The 17860-nt window shown below is 33.9% G+C and overlaps 1 protein-coding gene across 1 annotated transcript; it reads left to right on the top strand.

Moving 5' to 3' along the window:
- Positions 1-6981: 6981 nt before the first annotated feature.
- On the top strand, positions 6982-16366 carry LOC130939856 (uncharacterized). The gene is made up of 19 exons (XM_057867921.1): positions 6982-7232; positions 7343-7371; positions 7466-7561; positions 7703-7779; positions 8189-8234; positions 8359-8419; positions 8535-8588; positions 8701-8781; positions 9630-9669; positions 9762-9874; positions 11271-11381; positions 11486-11602; positions 11735-11814; positions 12478-12544; positions 13701-13803; positions 14164-14233; positions 14327-14433; positions 14637-15067; positions 15451-16366. The coding sequence occupies exons 1-19, from the start codon at positions 7035-7037 to the stop codon at positions 16084-16086; spliced, it is 2517 nt and encodes an 838-aa protein (XP_057723904.1). The 5' UTR covers positions 6982-7034; the 3' UTR covers positions 16087-16366.
- Positions 16367-17860: the final 1494 nt, after the last annotated feature.

The following is a 17860-nucleotide window of genomic DNA, read 5'->3' as shown; positions in this document are numbered from 1 at the left end:
AACCGATTTTTACCATAATTCATAATAAATTTCCAGCCACTAAAACTCCATCTTTTCCACATGATTTTAACACAAATGAACCCCAATTTAGGCACTAGGGTTTTGGTTTCCAGCTGCACTCAATAACACAAATTCATAGCTTGAATTTCATCAAATTTCATCAAATTTTCATCAAATTTTCATCAAATTTTCAACAAGAATCACTCATATAAATCATCAATTTCAAGCACAGCCAAACCATATCATAATTACACAATTCAAACACAATCAGTCAAGATTAAATTTGTCAAACCCTACCTGGTTTTGCTACTCCTAATTCAGTTATGTCCTTAGATGGTCCTTAAGCACTTTTTCCTCCTAAATCAGATCAAGAACAACTTTAAATCTAAAAATTCTCAACTAACTGAATCTTAATCATCATGTTAGGAAGGATTTCTCACCTTAAACTTGCTGGAAATTAACGTTTCTTGGCTCTCAAGTAAAGTTAAGCATGATTCCTAAGGAAGAACATCAAGAAAACACATGTTTAAGCATGTTTCTTTGAAACCGAAACAAAAAGGAGATTGTGCAACCAACTCACCTTGATTCCAGCCTTGATAAGTCATATGATCATGTAGAGAAAGAAGAGAGGATCATTTTGGTCGGATTGGAATTTTAATTTGTGTTTTAGTTCAACAGAAATCAAGCTTTGAAGATTTGAAACTAAGAACTTTTCTCTCTTTTTTTCTCTTGAAAATTTCGGCCACAAGGAGCAAATGAACCAGCCTTGGGGTTTTGGGGGTGTATGGTGAGTTGTGATTGGTTGGCTTGGAGGTGGGTTAAAATAATATTAAAATATCTCAAGTGTATAACTACTAAAACTAGATGTATCGGAACACTTGTAAAAACATCTCTAAAAATTATTTTCTGAGCTACTAGCATAAATGACACTAGTAACATATTTATTATGAGAATAGAACATGTATGATTAGGCCTTAGCATTTCTAAAGTCATCAGAGAGTGCTGGTGCTAAGCTGCACCAATAAACTGTGAACTCGGTTAAACGGATTTTCTGTTTTCAACTAAAACAGACCAGGTAACTTTATAATATCATTCAAGCAGCTTCTAATACTAATATAATGATAATATTATACTAATATCATTCAATTTTTTACTATCCATTGTAGTCAATTATTTTTTAATCACATCTAAGTAAATTATACTTAATCACATTACTTTCATTCTAAATAAATTTATTTTTTTATAATTTTACATTTAAAGTTATAAGTCAATATAAAAATATAAAAAATTATTTAGAATGAAAGCAATGTGATTAAGTGTAATTTACTTAGATGTGATTAAAAAATAATTGAACATTATGTATAGTAAAACATCGATATTATTGAAGGATAAAATTAAAATTTCTTTCTATGTATTGTTTTTGTCCCCAACGTTTACATTCTATTTAAGTCCCTAACATTTCAAAATTGTCTCAATTTTGTCCCGCCATCAATTCTGTAAATGGATCCCTAACGGCAGGATAACATTGAGCCAATTTTGTAACGTTAGGGACTTAAATAGGACGATTGAAACGTTAGGGACAATTTTGAGACTTACCCCAAACGTTGGGGATAAAAATGATACTTTACTCAATTTCAAATAATCAACAATGACATAATAAGTCTCAACAATATTTTAAAAAGCCAACGATAACATAACAATAGAAATAAAATTATAGGTTAGTTAAAATAAATAAATAAATAAATAATATTTTGAACATAAAATATTTATTAAATAATAATAATACATGAATAATATAAAAATGTATAACAAATTGAATATGTTATAAGTATAATTATAAATATAATAATAAAATAATAATATTATAGCACATTGTGCGGTTTGGATTGGATTTGTTCGGTTATGAAAAGTAGATCCAAAATCCGATCCGATCCGATCCAGCGGTTTGCAAAAAATAGAATCTAATCAAATCCAAATTAGTGCGATTTTAATTGGTTTTCGGTTTGGATTGGATTGGATGAGCAGTTTAATTTGGATCGGTTTGAATTTGAACACCCAGAATCATCAATTAGGTTACTACCTTTATCTTTGGAGTAAATAATCAAATTAGTCACCGAAAAATCACTCGTTTTCTAAATTCATTTTTGAAAGATTTTTTTAATCAAATTTGTTTGTTAAAGATTTTAAATTAATCATGTTAGTCATTCTGTCACTTTTTTAACACACACTTAGGAGTCTTAATTAACTATTAACATAATAAATTTATAAAATTAGATTAAATTAAAACCTAATTGATGGGAGAACTTGAGGTATTGGAATCTCTCAATTTGGAGTTGATTTGATCTAATTTCATAAACTAATTATGTTAATAGTTAATTAGGACTACTAGGTATATGTTGTGATGTTACTTAACGTACCACATCAACAAATTCTGACACTATTAGTAATAAAAATGACGGAAGGACTAACATGACTAATTTAAAATTTATAAAGAAAGAATTTGATTAAAAAATTCTTTCGGGGACTAATTTAGTTAACGAGTGATCTTTCAGGACTATTTGACCATTAACTCTTTATTTTCGAGTAAAGTACTAACTTGGTTCTTGTCTTTTTTCTCAAATCACAACGTGATCCCATAAGAAACACCTACTTTCAACGTTTACTCCTCCTCTTCCACTCCTGAACTCTTTGTTTTGCTATTCATGGTGTCTTTAGGGTTCTAGAATTACAACAAAGTGAGAGAGACGATGACCCTCATCTATTAACCATCTTCTAGTGGAGCAAAATGGTGTTGTTTTTGCTCACGTGGATGAGGACTGAGAGGCTCTTCTCGTTTTTACTCATGTAGATGAGGATAAACAGACTTCGTCATAATTGATAGAAGCAAAATTTGATTAATAATATTTTTTTGTATAATATTAATTAAAAAATATCAAGAGATAAACATTTTAGACAATATTCTAATTTTATACTATTAAAAAAATTTAAAATTGGCCAAGTATTTCAAAAATAATAAATTTCCTTGGCCATATATTATATCACTCAAGTCTTATAAAATTTCAATTAATCAATTATTGTCATTCTATTATTGGACCCAATTTTTTACTGGGTTAATAAAGGGCTCAAGGCCCAAGAAGATTGAAAAGAGGCTAGAGAAAAGAAAAATCCCCAAAAAACTTCGGTTTAGTGGTAAAATTCTTTGATTTGTAATAAATTCACTTTAAGAACGAGAATCCTTAATACCAAAAACAAAAAGAATGAGAATCCTGTTGTGATAAGTATCGGACGTAGATGCCCATTTCCTATATGAGGATTACATTCTCAAAAGAGAATGAAGTTAATGAAGGTTGAAAATATTCCTTCTATATGCCTATAAAAGGAGGTTAAGCCTCCGTTGATATTACACACAATAACAAAATACTATTCTCTCTCTCTTTATATACAAGCAATAATAATCTTTCTTCTCTTTCTTTCATATTACTAATTTTTATTCTCTCTCTTTATATATCTTACTATAATATTAGTAAATATATTAATCATATCTATTATATTGTGATAATAATTGTAGTGAGTATTACTATTAAAGTTACATAATTATACTTTCATATTTATTACCTCTTCTTTATTTATTCATTTATTTTACAACACGTTATCAGCATGAGACTCTGATCAAATTTTTAAGGAAGACTCAGGTAACAAATGTTTATTATATTGAAACTCTCTTCTCTTGAATTCAATGCTCTTGATATATCTGGAAATAATTATTTATCATGGATACTAGATGCTGAAATTCATCTTGATTCAATGGATCTTGGAGATACCATTAAGACTGAAAATAATGCATACCAGAAGGATAAAGCCAAAGCCATGATTTTTCTTCGTTGTCATCTTGATGAAGGATTGAAAAATGAATATCTCACACTAAAAGATCTTGCAGATCTTTGGAAAGACCTTGAAGAAAGGTATAATAATAAAAAGGGGCAATACTTCCTCAAGCCCGATATGAATGGACGCACTTGCATCTGCAGGATTTTAAATCCATAAATGAATATAATTCTGCAATGTTTCGAATCATCTCATGAATGAAATTATGTGGGGAAAAGATAAATGATCATGATATGTTGGAGAAAACTTTCTCAACCTTCCATGCCTCGAATGTGCTCCTGCAGCAGCAGTATCGAGAAAAAGGATTTAAAAAATATTATGAGTTAATTTCTTGCCTTCTTGTTGCTGAACGCAACAATGAGTTGCTTTTAAAGAATCACGAAGCGCGCCCAGTTGGCGCCACCCCATTTCCTGAAGTAAATGCGGCAAATCATTACCCCAAAAGAGGTAAATGGCAAGGTTTTAATAACAAAAAAAATTATGGAAGGAAAAAGAATTATGTTCAAAAGAGAGGATCTCACCAGAAGTGGGATAAAAAAGAAATATTGGGCCGAATAAATCAACAGAGGATAAGTATTTTCGTTGTGGTGGAAAGGACTATTGGTCACGTACCTGTCATCCCTCAAGGCACCTAGTCGATCTTTACCAGGCATCTTTGAAAAAGGATGACAAAGGAAAAGAAACAAATTTTGTTTCAAATGATGCTGAAAATTTCACCACTCATTATGATGTATCTGATTTCTTTGAGGATCTTGAAGGGAATATTGGTCATCTGATCAATGATGAAATAGTTTAATATGTGAGATTATTAAGTATCCATGTAAATAAATAATGTAAAGTACTTATTGTTAAGTTTTATGTATTTGAGTTTCAAATATGATGTATATAAATAATGAAATATTAATGTTTATGACTTTTGAAATCATTAAATGTGTCATGTTTTAAAACAAAATTTTAGTATATGACATTATTTTATGTACAGTGTTTCTTAGAAAAATAATTCTGATCAAGTATTCAATTTAGCTGTGCATACTACTCATTTTATTATTATTTGTCTTTGAAGAGAATAGCAAGGATATGTAATGAAGATGTATGTCTTGCGAATAGTGCAAGTTTGCACACCATTCTCAAAAGTGATATATATTTTACCCATCTTGTGCCAAAAGAAGAATATGTTAATACTATTATTGGCTCAGGCAATGTGATTGAAGGCTCCAGAAGAGCTATAATTTTGTTTCCCGGAGGAACAAAATTCATAATAAATAATGCACTATTGTCTACCAAGTCTCTAAGAAACTTGTTGAGCTTTAAAGATATTCGCCGAAATAGATATCATGTTGAGACAATGAATGACGAAAATCATGAGTATTTATGTATCACAACTCATGATTCAAATAAGAAAGTTATATTAGAAAAGTTACCCTCACTTTCATCTGGGTTGTATTATACCAAGATTAGTGCAATTGAATCACATGCCATTGTAAACCAGAAGTTTACTAGCCCAAATGAATTCATAACTTGGCATGATAGATTGGGTCATCTAGGAACAACCATGATGCAGAGAATTATTGAAAACTCCCATGGACATTCACTAAAGTACCAGAAGATTCTTAAATCTAGTGAATTTTGTTGTGCTGCATGTTCTCAAGTTAATTTTAATTTTTTTATATGGATAAGTCACATCCATCAAGTACCCCAGTGATTGTAAGATCTTTAGATGTGGAAAAGGATCAATTTCATCTTAAAGAAGAAAATGAAGATATCCTTGGTCCTGAAGTACCATATCTTAGTGCCATTGGAGCGCTAATGTATCTTGCTAATAATACGTGACCTGACATATCATTCGCGGTGAATTTACTAGCAAGGTATAGTTCCTCTCCAACCAGAAGACATTGGAGTGGAATCAAGCAAATCTTTCGATATCTTCATGGAACGGTTGATATGGAATTGCTTTATCCATATGGATCCAAGTCACAACTAGTTGGCTATGTAGATACCGGATACTTGTCTGATCCACATAAAGGGAGATCGCAAACAGGATACCTGTTCACATATGGTGGTACAACTATATCATGGAGGTCCATGAAACAGACGATAGCAGTAACCTCCTCTAATCATGCTGAAATACTGGTGATTCATGAAGCTAGTCGCGAGTGTTTTTGGCTGAGGAGTCTGATTCAATATATTCTGTCATCATGTGGACTGATTGATCATAAGATAGCTCCAACTGTCCTGTTTGAAGATAATACAACATGCATTACTCAACTTAAGGGTGGATACATCAAAGGTGATAGAACAAATCATATTTTTCCAAAATTCTTATTCACTCATGATCTTCAAAATCAAGGGACAATTGATGTCCAACAGATCCGTTCAAGTGACAATCTGGCAGATTTATTCACAAAGTCACTCCCAAAATCCTCCTTTGAAAGATTGGTACATGAGATTGGGATGCGCCGATTTCGAGACATTAAATGATGTCGGCAAGAGGGGGAGACTGTACTCTTTTTTCCTTGGTCATATTTTTTCCCATTGGGTTTTTCTTTAGTAAGGTTTTAACGAGACAATAATCCTAAATGGTCATCCAAAGGAGAGTATTGTGATAAGTATGGGACGTGAATGCCCATTTCCTATATGAGGATTACATTCTCAAGAGAGAATGAAATTAATGAAGGTTAAAAATATTCCTTTTATATGCCTATAAAAGGAGGTTAACCACACAACAACAAAATTCTATTCTCTCTCTCTTTATATATAAGCAATAATAATCTTTTTTCTCTTTCTTTCATATTACTAATTTTTATTCTCTCTCTTTATATATCTTACTATAATATTAGTAAATATATTAATCATATTTATTATATTGTAATAATAATTATAGCGAACATTACTATTAAAGTTACATAATTATACTTTCATATTTGTTACCTCTTCTTTATTTATTCATTTATTTTACAACAAATCCTTAATTTTCAACCAAACCTGATAAAAAAAGAAAAGAAAAAAAAATCCATCAGCATTCAGCTCCCCGCCAAATATAAACATTAGTGCGCATTTTTAGCCCAAGAAAAAGGCACGTGAGCGGTGAGTGAGCTGAAATGAGTACCTAGACTGAGCAGTGAAGCGGCGGCGGCGCGGTGCAGGTGACAATGTGCGGCGACGCAACCAACTGGGACGAAAATGCGTACAGGGAGCGCCTCCTCAAGGGGAGGGAGATCCAAACCCAAACCGTTTTCCGTACGGCTTGGGCTCCTAGTCCCCGAAACCCTAATCCTCACTCTCTCGTCGTTGCTTCCAGCGACGGTTCTATCGCCTCCTACTCCATCCCTTCCTGCATCTCTAACCTCGTCAGTCACCACTCTCTTATCTGCCACCATCATTTGTCTTTTTTTTTTTTTTTTGTTAGGGATTGAACTTGTGATTCTGAGTTTATTTATTTTGTTATTTTTTTTCGCAGAAAAATAATACCGATGCCAATGCGGCTAGGTGAGTTTGCATTGCCATTTTATGGTAATTTAAGTTTTATCTTTTGTGTTTATTGGAGTTAACTGTGTTTTGATATGGATTGGAATTGGCGCAGATTATTGGCTGAACCAGATTGCTTCTTTCAAGGGCATGATGGACCTACATATGATGTCAAATTCTATGGTGATGGTGAAGATGCACTGTTGTTAAGGTCCAAATTTGTGCTATTATCTCTATGTCTCTAATTTTATTACCTTATATTGGTCTCCATCTACCTGCTGCTGATGGTGAATTAAACATGAGAATTGTCGCATGTAATTGGATACCGGTTGACTGTAGCTTTGACTTGCAGTTGTGGAGATGATGGGTGGATTCGAGGATGGAGGTGGAAGGAACTTGCAAACTCAAATAGTGCTGTTTCTTCTCAAGGTTGTGCTTCTGGGCTGAAACTTGCTTAGATCTTTGACGATTCAATTAGTATCCTGTTATTCTAACTGTTCCATCTTGCATTTTTGACTTTCTTGCATGAGACTTGTTAATATACGTGACAGCCATCGAGTTGATTGATGTGTTATTGCAAAGTTTATATTCCGAAAATAAGTAATTGGGATTGATGTGTCAGTGTGATGCCTGCGGAGTTGATATTTATTCGGGCTTGGATTATTTTGTTCATTCATTTTCTCCTGTGCCCTGCTGTATTATCAGTGATTAGGGAGGTTTTCTGTTCACCTCCTTGTGTTTTATGTCTTTTCCGCACGCAACTCTCCGCTCACACTTTTACCTTTGAAATGGATGAATTCTTCAATCTCTTTATGCATGTTGTTTCCTATTATTTCAGGAAACAATATCAAACCCATACTTGACCTGGCAAATCCTCAACACAAGTGAGCTTTAACTTTTACAGAATGCATACTCCTTGTTAGCCAGATCTGCTTCCAATCAGTTACTCCCCTTCCTCCTGGAGTCCTGGTCCCTTATTAACATCACACCGTTATTGTTGTCTTTCAGAGGTCCTTGGGGTGCACTTTCACCTATCCCTGAGAATAATGCTATTGCTGTTGATTCTCAGGTTTTTATATTTCCTTTTCTTTTTCTCTTTTAGTTTAAAGAATATCGTTTTTCATAACAGTTTGTTTCGTTGATTGAGTGTGTTCAACTGTTCATGCTTCCTTGTTCAATTGCAGGGGGGATCTGTTTTCTCTGCTTCTGGTGATTCTTGTGCATATTGTTGGGATGTGGTATGTATTTGTGGGCGGTGAATATAATTTTTGTTTAGGAGGTTTCTTGGTATAAATTGATTTATTTGTTGTATCTGTTGTTCTCCTTGGTTAACAAGTTTTAATACTGTAGGAAACTGGTAAAGTGAAAATGGTATTTAAGGGGCACTTGGACTACTTGCACTGCATAGTTGCTCGCAACTCATCCAATCAGGTCTAGTTGGTGATCATTTTATCTATTTTGCTGTAGTAATATTTCTTTTATTGAAAAAAGAAAAAAATAACTTGGTGTTTATGCAGTATCGTGTTTGTTTTGAGGTACTGAGATAGAGACTGAGAGACTGAGATTCAGTATCGTGTTTGTTGGTTCAGAGACTGGTACTAAAATTTCTGTCTTTGTCTCCAAAATTTCAGTATTTCAGTACCTCCAAAAAGTAGGGACACAGGGGACTGAAATTTTTAGAGATGGAGACTGAAATTTTAATAACATTTTATACCTAAAATACTTTCATTTCAATTAATTAATTTTAATTTTACCTTTTGTGTAAATTAAATTAGAGTTTTATTCTTGTTTCAATTTCTGTCTCCCATTTTGCACCAAACAGAATATTGAGATTTATTTTAATCTCTGTCTCTTAGTCTCTGTCTCTCAGTCTCAGTCTTTCTGTCTCTGTCTCTCCACCAAACGCTACCATAAAGTGCTACACACCTTTTTGCATGCAATTAAAGATCTAAACAGTGGATGTAAGAGGAAAAGGAGTGCTCCTAGTGATATTAGTAGTAGTCTAAAATATAGAGCGGATCGATAACGTGGAGTCTAATAATTTGGTTATAGCCCTATCATTCTATTGTTTATTGAACAAAAATTGAATGAGCTATGGACTTTGGAGCTTTTAGGATTGAGTGCATGCACTTTTAGACTTGAGACATTAGGGAATATATGGGCTAGTATTTTAAAATCTGATTGCTAAACATCCCTGCTGCTGCCATTTATTCATAATTGTCACCCCACTGCATGCACTCTTGAGTGTTCTAACTCCTTTTTTTAATACCAATGTTCAGATTATAACTGGTTCAGAGGACAGGACTGCACGAATTTGGGGTACATTTTCTGTAAATTATTTGGTTCATTAAATATATTTGTGCAGAATTTTGGCCGATACTTTTGTTTTTGTGGCTTCTATACCATACTAGATTGCAAAAGTGGAAAGTGTATCAAAGTGATTGATCCAGTAAAAGATTTGAACTCAAAAGGATCTGTTTCATGGGTTGGCTGTGTTGCATTAGATGCAAGTGAGAGCTGGTTGGTAAGTCTCTAAGATTTCATACTTCCCTTCCATCGATCTCTCCCTTCTTTTGGTCTACATGTGCCTATGTAGTAAAAGAAATACGAATTTCTAGACAAAATGATGTTGATCACTTCCTAGCAGGGGTGGCAAGCGGTCTAGACCACCCCGCCAAAAGCCTGCCTTTGGTGGGTTATCCCGCCCCGGCCTGCCTAGTCAGGCGGTCCCTAATATCTATCCCACCCTGCCTAACGACGGGTTGGCAAGCCGGTAGGCTAAGCCTGCCTTCTCTCTCTCTCTCTCTCTCTCTCTCTCTCTCTCTCTCAAAAAAAATTACTAAACCATTAAATATTGAAAAAAAAATACAATTTCACAAACATTTTAATAAATCTATAATTTCTAAATTCATATAATTCTAAATTTCTGATAAATGTAATCTTTAACCAAGTTTTTTGAAACAAAATAATCAAACAAACATTGTCCAAATTGAAACATTCTTCAAAGCATTTAATTAAACATTGTTCAAATCTCATCAATCAAACATTATCCAAGTTATAGCTTAAGTAAAATAAACAAACATTCCAAAGACAAATTTGTGAGTAGGGTTAGGAGTGGGTGGGGAGACAGATGGGAGTGACTTGTGCTTATGGGTAGGGTTATTTGTGCTGGGTTTGGTAGTTGAGTTTATGGGTTTGGGTAGTTTTTGGTTTAGGCTATAAAAAAAATAGCAGGCCCGCCGGGCTAGCCCGCCCCGTCAAAGGCCGCCAAAGCTGTGGGTTTTAGGCGTTTTTTTTTAGAGGAGTGCTAGGGGGGCATCACTTTTATTAAATTCTGGTCAGCACTTAACCATCAAAAGGAAATTGAATGATTCTACACCATTAGATACAATCTCACACCATTAAAAACATTATTGATGACTAAAAACTACAAAATCTGCTGGCCCCCTAGACTTTCTCCTTTTTTTTTTTAAAATTTTGGTGGACTCAAAACTCTAGCCTGGCCTGCCTTTTTTCGGCCCGACAAACTTCGGCCCACACCCTTACTTCCTAAGTTACCTATGGTTGCTGACTTGCAGTTGGTATCCAGCTATGAGAACAGATATTTAGATAATGATTTTACACTTAATTTATTGTCCTATTTTACAACCAGAGGAGCTAACTCATGTTAACATTGGCATATAGCAAGTCAACAATCAAATAGAACTTCATTTCCCATAGTTCGTAGTTATGATACAATTCCTCGTTTAGTATAATCATTGTTACAGAAATGCTATTTGTTGCTACCCTCTGCTAAACTTTCTATTATTAATAACTATCACATTTTGTGGCCAAAATATCCCTTTCTAAAGGCATTATGTATCTTGTAATTGCCGTTTGCTTCTGTGAATGGTTAAGGGACCATTGTCATCATTCAACAGGCTTGCAGTAGTGGACGGAATATATCCCTTTGGAACCTTCCTGCTTTAGAGTGCTTATCAAGGATTTCAACTCGTGCTTCTGTACAGGACATGCTATTTGACAGCAACCAAGTGAGTTGGCTAACCTTCATATCTTTTGTTTCTGCCATCTTGCTGTCTTGAACACTAAACGATCAAAATAACCCTAATTTTATCTCAACTCTCACCTCTGTCAGATTTTGGCAGTTGGTGCAGATCCTCTACTGAATCGCTTTGACATGAATGGTGCAATCCTTTCGCAAATACAGTGTGCTCCTGCATCAGCTTTCTCTGTCTCCTTACATCCTGCAGGGGTAGGTTCTGGTTCTGATTCAACATCTTATTGCTGTTGAGATGGGTGGTCAACTCAAGCTTGCTGCATTCATGACTTGTTATTTTCTAGTTTATTTTATTTATGTAATGCATTACTGCATTATTCTTTCCAGGTTGTGGCAGTTGGAGGTTATGGATGTCTTGTAGATGTTATCTCACAATTTGGTAGCCATATGTGCACATTCCATTGCAAGTGCATTTAAGCGAATTCTGCAGTTAGTTTGAAAATTCTAAAGTTTCAAGCTCAGAATGATTTCCAAGTCGATGAATCACAAAAATAACAGGCAAATGTACGGTCAAATGAGATGCTATTAAATATTGGGCCACAAAAGTGGGAAGCTTTGATTTGTTCTTGGTAATATGTGGCAGGAGGCTGTACCATTCTACGCGGACCAAAATGCCACAGATTTGTTGCTCCCAGCAAAAACATCTGAGGTTTAAATATGGTCCGTATAGTTGTATTAGTTATATGTATTATTTATTATATTCCGCGGGAGAGAGTTCTACATTGAAGGAAGGTCAAACAAAATTCCGTGGGAGAGTAGTTGTGTTAATGAGAATGTGTTTGAAGGGCTGAAGATATAATAAAAAGGTAATTTAAGAATAATATATTTTTTAAGGGAGTTGACAAAAAGCTAATGATTGGGTATTTTTATTTAACAATTAATTTTTTTTAGATATAATATTAATTTTATTTTTTTTGGTTAATTTTATCGGTATTTAAAATTTTTGTAGTTAAAAATAACTATTTACTCTTTGGTTTAATTTCGAAAAATGGTTTTGATATTTTGATCTCAATCGGATTTGCATTAAAAAGAATGAAATTACTAATGATGTAATTGGAACACTTGTCAAGTGACTTTGGCGGTGGAGAATGGAGATGCATGGGTTCAATGAGTTTGACTTGTGTGTTGCTTCTATCTGTAAAAAATTAGACATTAAGAGAGATTTGTTTGATATATATATATATTTCTTCTCAAATAATTTTATTTCTCTGATTATTATTTTAATGGATGAATTTAGGACTATTTGCTAAAGTTTTGTTTGGTTAGAAAAAAGAAAATAAAGGAAAGAAAGTGAGGAAGAAAGAAGATAAATGAAAGTTGATTGAAATCTTAGTCTTTCTAGATTTATTTGTATAAAAAGAAAATAAAAAAAGGAAATGAAAGTCAAAAAGATATTAGTAGCAAATCATATTTTTTTTGTTATTCAAACTTTGGATATTACCAAATTATAAATTATTTAAATGAAATATGTTTTTAAAATGAATGTTTTTTAAATAGTTATTGAACAAAAAGTGATCATAAAACTCTTTTAATTAAGAAGATAATTTATACTAATAAATTAAATGGGGTTTAAATTTATGTAAATGGTTTAAATTAATTTTCGTTACACATCTGTCTTAGAGTATTTTTATGTTAATCGAATCAATAGCTATAATAGCTAAATTAAATTTAATTAATTTGATTTACATAAAAATATTTTAAGATGTATAACAAAAATTAATTTAAGACATTTGCATAACTTTATATTTCATTTAATTTATTAGTATAAACTATCCCAATTAATATAAAGCAATTGAAGCAACTAAAAAAAAAAGTCACTAAGCAAGAATAATGTGCTACAAAGTCAGATGGTTGTGGATACAATTAAAGTGGTTAAAATCTTAATTTAATAATTTTTAAATTTTGTATATTGAATAAATCAACTAATATTTAAACTGTGTATATATAAAATAAATTTTTTATTTAAATTATTTTATAATTTTAAATTATATCAATTATATTATATGTACATAAAAATTTAATCATTTATATTGAAGATATTTGACTAAACTGATTTTTTGTGTAAATATAAAATTTTTTACATCTTATGGATTTAATTTGCCATTTATCTTTCTATTTTTTTATCATTTATCTTATGTATTTTTTGTGTATATATAAAGTTCGAGAAGACTATTTATTATTTTGACTAATTTGGTATTCGTTATTATTTTGTGGATTAATCCACTAGAGAACCCTTGTTTCTTTTCTCACTTCACAAACACACTCTTATTCTCTCCTCAACTCCGCGGCGTAGATCCGAGGAGTTTGGGAAACCCTAACTCCGCTCGATCTTCTTCCACTGCAAACATCTTCGTCCTCTTCATCATCAACATCAATATCAACATCATCATCCGCAGGTGAATCTCTTCTCGATTCAACGATCTTGTTATCCCAGTCTTTCAGTCTCTTCTGATTAACTGTATATATGTTCTTTTATTTTTTATTTTTCCTTTGCTGCTATTCGTTATTGTTGAGCGGATGTTGTTTTATGCAAGCTAACGCTTGTTTCGTATTATGGTTCGAGCCTTTTTGTAACTAAAACTTTTTGAATCAACAAGTGATTCACATCAATTTTTTATTACGGTTAGAGCTTATGCTGATTCGATATTTATTTTTTTATGTTTTTGGTTTCCATCAAGTTGTTTTTATGGTGCTGTTTCTGCAATTATTTGCGTGGTATAGTTGTTTCTGTTGTTATATTTGTGTTGGTGTTGCAGTCATGGCAGGAGCTGCACCTGAGGGAACACAGTTCGATGCTCGTCAATTTGATGCAAAAATGAATGATTTGTAAGTGCTTTCCCTTTTTCCTCACTATCATTCCAACATAGTTTATTTTTTGGGGTTTAATTTACGGTTCACTGTCATCTCTTGAATTCACAGACTCACAGCTGATGGACAGGACTTCTTCACATCTTATGATGAGGTGTACGATAGCTTTGATGCTATGGGTTTGCAAGAGAATCTCCTCAGAGGCATTTATGCCTATGGTAAACTTTTACTAGTCCCTTTAATATATATGTTTTTTAGAAAATATATTTAATCGATAATGTATAGTGGAGGCATAGAACTTAGCATGTGTTCGATTTGTTCTGCCTATTATGCGTAAACTGCCTTGTTTGTTTGTCCCACTAATGTCATGTACTTTTAGTTGAAATTTTGGAATGTAAAATTAGTATTATTTGTTCTGTAGGTTTTGAAAAGCCATCAGCTATTCAGCAAAGGGGAATAGTCCCATTTTGCAAGGGACTTGATGTTATTCAACAGGCCCAATCCGGAACTGGAAAAACTGCAACTTTCTGCTCTGGAATCCTGCAACAACTTGACTACAGCCTGACTGAATGTCAGGCCTTGGTTTTAGCGCCAACCCGTGAGCTTGCTCAGCAGATTGAGAAGGTTATGCGGGCGCTTGGAGATTATCTAGGTGTGAAGGTTCATGCCTGTGTGGGAGGCACCAGTGTTCGTGAAGACCAACGCATTCTAGCCAGCGGTGTTCATGTTGTTGTTGGTACTCCTGGACGTGTCTTTGATATGCTGCGCAGACAGTCACTTCAGCCGGATCACATTAAAATGTTTGTGTTGGATGAGGCCGATGAAATGCTTTCAAGGGGTTTTAAAGACCAGGTACTTCTTTATTTACTTGATTACTAATGTTTTCATATTTCACTTTATTATCAAGTTTTATAGATATGTAAAATCATCCCATGCAAACCTGTATTTTTTACCCTAACCCATCGTTAATTCCTACTTTATCTAATTGATTGTATTTTCTTCTATTTCTGACTGTTTAATGTTTATACTTTCAAGTGCCTTCAGATTTTTATATTTGATGTCTGTTAAAAGTTCTTGAAATTTAGTAACTATTAATTTCTAGTTGAAGATAAATGTTACTTTGTTTCAATCAGTTTAAGCTTGTCACAGTTTTTGGCCATTGGTGTTGTATCACGAAAATTTGATTTTGTTATTTGTATAACTTCTTTATCCATCATCTGCTTCCTTGTTATCAGATCTACGATATATTCCAGTTGTTGCCATCGAAGATTCAGGTTGGAGTTTTCTCTGCCACAATGCCCCCTGAGGCCCTTGAAATTACTAGAAAGTTCATGAACAAACCTGTGAGGATCCTTGTGAAGCGCGACGAGCTCACTTTGGAGGGTATAAAGCAGTTTTATGTCAATTGTGAGAGAGAGGAATGGAAGCTCGACACACTTTGTGATCTGTACGAGACATTAGCCATTACCCAGAGTGTCATTTTTGTCAACACCAGAAGGAAGGTAGATTGGTTGACGGACAAGATGCGAAGCCGAGACCACACAGTGTCAGCCACCCACGGAGACATGGACCAGAATACGAGGGACATCATTATGCGGGAGTTCCGTTCTGGGTCTTCCCGTGTTCTGATAACAACCGATCTTCTGGCACGTGGTATTGATGTTCAGCAAGTGTCTCTCGTAATAAACTATGATCTCCCTACACAGCCCGAGAACTATCTCCACCGTATCGGTCGTAGTGGTCGGTTTGGTAGAAAGGGTGTTGCCATCAACTTTGTCACGAAGGATGATGAAAGAATGCTGTTCGACATCCAGAAGTTTTATAATGTGCAAATCGAGGAGCTGCCTGCAAATGTTGCTGAACTCCTCTGATGAGATTGTCTTCCAACATGTCTGAGAAAAGCTAGTTTATGTTTGGTTGTGTTATGTAATGTTTCTTCTCCCCCTTCCCCAACCCCTCTTTTTTTCCTCGTTCGGTATTTCCTTTGAAACCCTTTTTTAATGGGCCTAGTAAGTTTATTTAGATTGTCAGTCGTTTGGATATCCAAAGTGTAAGGCACTTGAAATTAGAAACCGATTATTGCCCATTTTGGTGTATGGCTGTGTCGCACGTTTCTGTAAGGTAATTTATCTAATGGTACTTTTTGTGGCATATGTTTGGCCTTTTCTTTAAGTATATATATTCTCGGTGTCAGATATACCAAGCTTGGTTTGTGTTGATTTTTGTTGGTGGTTATATAGAATTAGGGGTGTTTGCGGTATGGTTTGAATAAAAAATTCAGCCGATTCAAATACTAGTTTTATTTGCGGTGCAGTTTGGATTGGATAATTTTTTTTTAAAAAAATCCTATTCGATTCGATCTAAGTTCAAGCGGTTTGGATTGGATTGGATTTACGGTTTTGTAAATTAAAAAAATTAAATATATATAATAAGTTTCAACATCAAATTTTAAATAATTAATAATGATATAACAAGTCTCAATAATATTTTAAAAAGTCAACGATAACATAATAATAGAAATAAAATTATAGGTTAGTTAAAATAAATAAATAAATAATATTTTGAACATAAAATATTTATTAAATTCAAAGAAAGCTTGGTGGTGTTTAGACGCCAGAACTGCTTTTCTTATGGGCGTTGAATGCCCATGCTCTTCTCTCCCTTCTGTTGTTGAAGGGTGTTCTATTTCTCTTTTACGCGTTCCTATTTTTGTTCTAAGTACTATACATAATCACAAATGTTGGGTTGTCTTCCAACAAGCGCTTCTTTAATGTCATTAGCTTGACACTTGATTGCTAAATTTTCTTCCTCTTCTTCTAGTTGGTTAAAAGAAATGACTCCAAAGGAAAAGAGGAGGAGATTAGTGCCTTCAGATTTGAATTCTTCCTAACAAGTTTTCCTTTTTTTGTTTTCAGCTTGATTCTCCTTGCTTGTTATGGTAGGGGTTAGATTGTTTCTTATTGACCTTCTCCTTTTTATGGATATCATCTTTTGTTCTTTGGTCACAATCTCCTTTTTAGTGATTTTTTTGATGATCTTCACCACTCTAAATTCAGGACTTTCACTTGGTACAGGGACCTCTGTTTCTTGCCCTTATATTTCTAACTCTTCTTTTCTAGAGAGTAAGCCTTCCATAAGTGCAGCAGAAAGAGGTCTTTGCTCCGAAACATCGGTAAAAGGAATATTGATTTGCAGTTCCTTAGAAACTTCCAAGAACTGTGAGTGCTGCTCATCCGTGGTCTCTTTTCGCTCTTCTTGAGGATATGACACTTTAGACTCTCTTCCCACAAGAGGGACGTGTAATAGTGTGCTCCCAGCCTTTTCTTGAGCCTTTTCTTTATTTAGTTCCTCAACAGAGTGTACCACCTTATGCTCAGTCTCCGTGGTCATGATGAGGGTCTTACACTTCTCTTGTATTCACCTCTGTGTAACTGGAAAGAATGTCAGGAGGTCTCTGAAATTTCTGAGGATATGGCAATTTGACTCTGTACTCTGGGTCTTGAGTGGTGAAGAGTGATTATCGATATTGACTGAGGAAGGGTTGTTAGCCTGCCTAGATGAGATGTTTGCTGAACTTGCGTGTATATGGTCTTCCCTCTTTGGGTGTTGAACGCCCCTATTGATCCTCTCTGGGCGTTGAACTCC

The sequence above is a fragment of the Arachis stenosperma genome, chromosome 7 (assembly GCF_014773155.1).
Source record: "Arachis stenosperma cultivar V10309 chromosome 7, arast.V10309.gnm1.PFL2, whole genome shotgun sequence".
Classification (NCBI taxonomy): Eukaryota; Viridiplantae; Streptophyta; class Magnoliopsida; order Fabales; family Fabaceae; genus Arachis; species Arachis stenosperma.
This window is presented reverse-complemented; position numbering and strand designations above follow the sequence as displayed.

Bases quoted from the DNA above. Each gene is read 5' to 3' on its own strand.
- LOC130939856 (XM_057867921.1), top strand. From the start codon at position 7,035: ATGTGCGGCGACGCAACCAACTGGGACGAAAATGCGTACAGGGAGCGC. The intron at 11,815-12,477 runs GTGCATTTAAGC...ACACTTGTCAAG, and splicing joins ATGTGCACATTCCATTGCAA to TGACTTTGGCGGTGGAGAAT. The intron at 13,804-14,163 runs GTGAATCTCTTC...TTGGTGTTGCAG, and splicing joins ATCAACATCATCATCCGCAG to TCATGGCAGGAGCTGCACCT.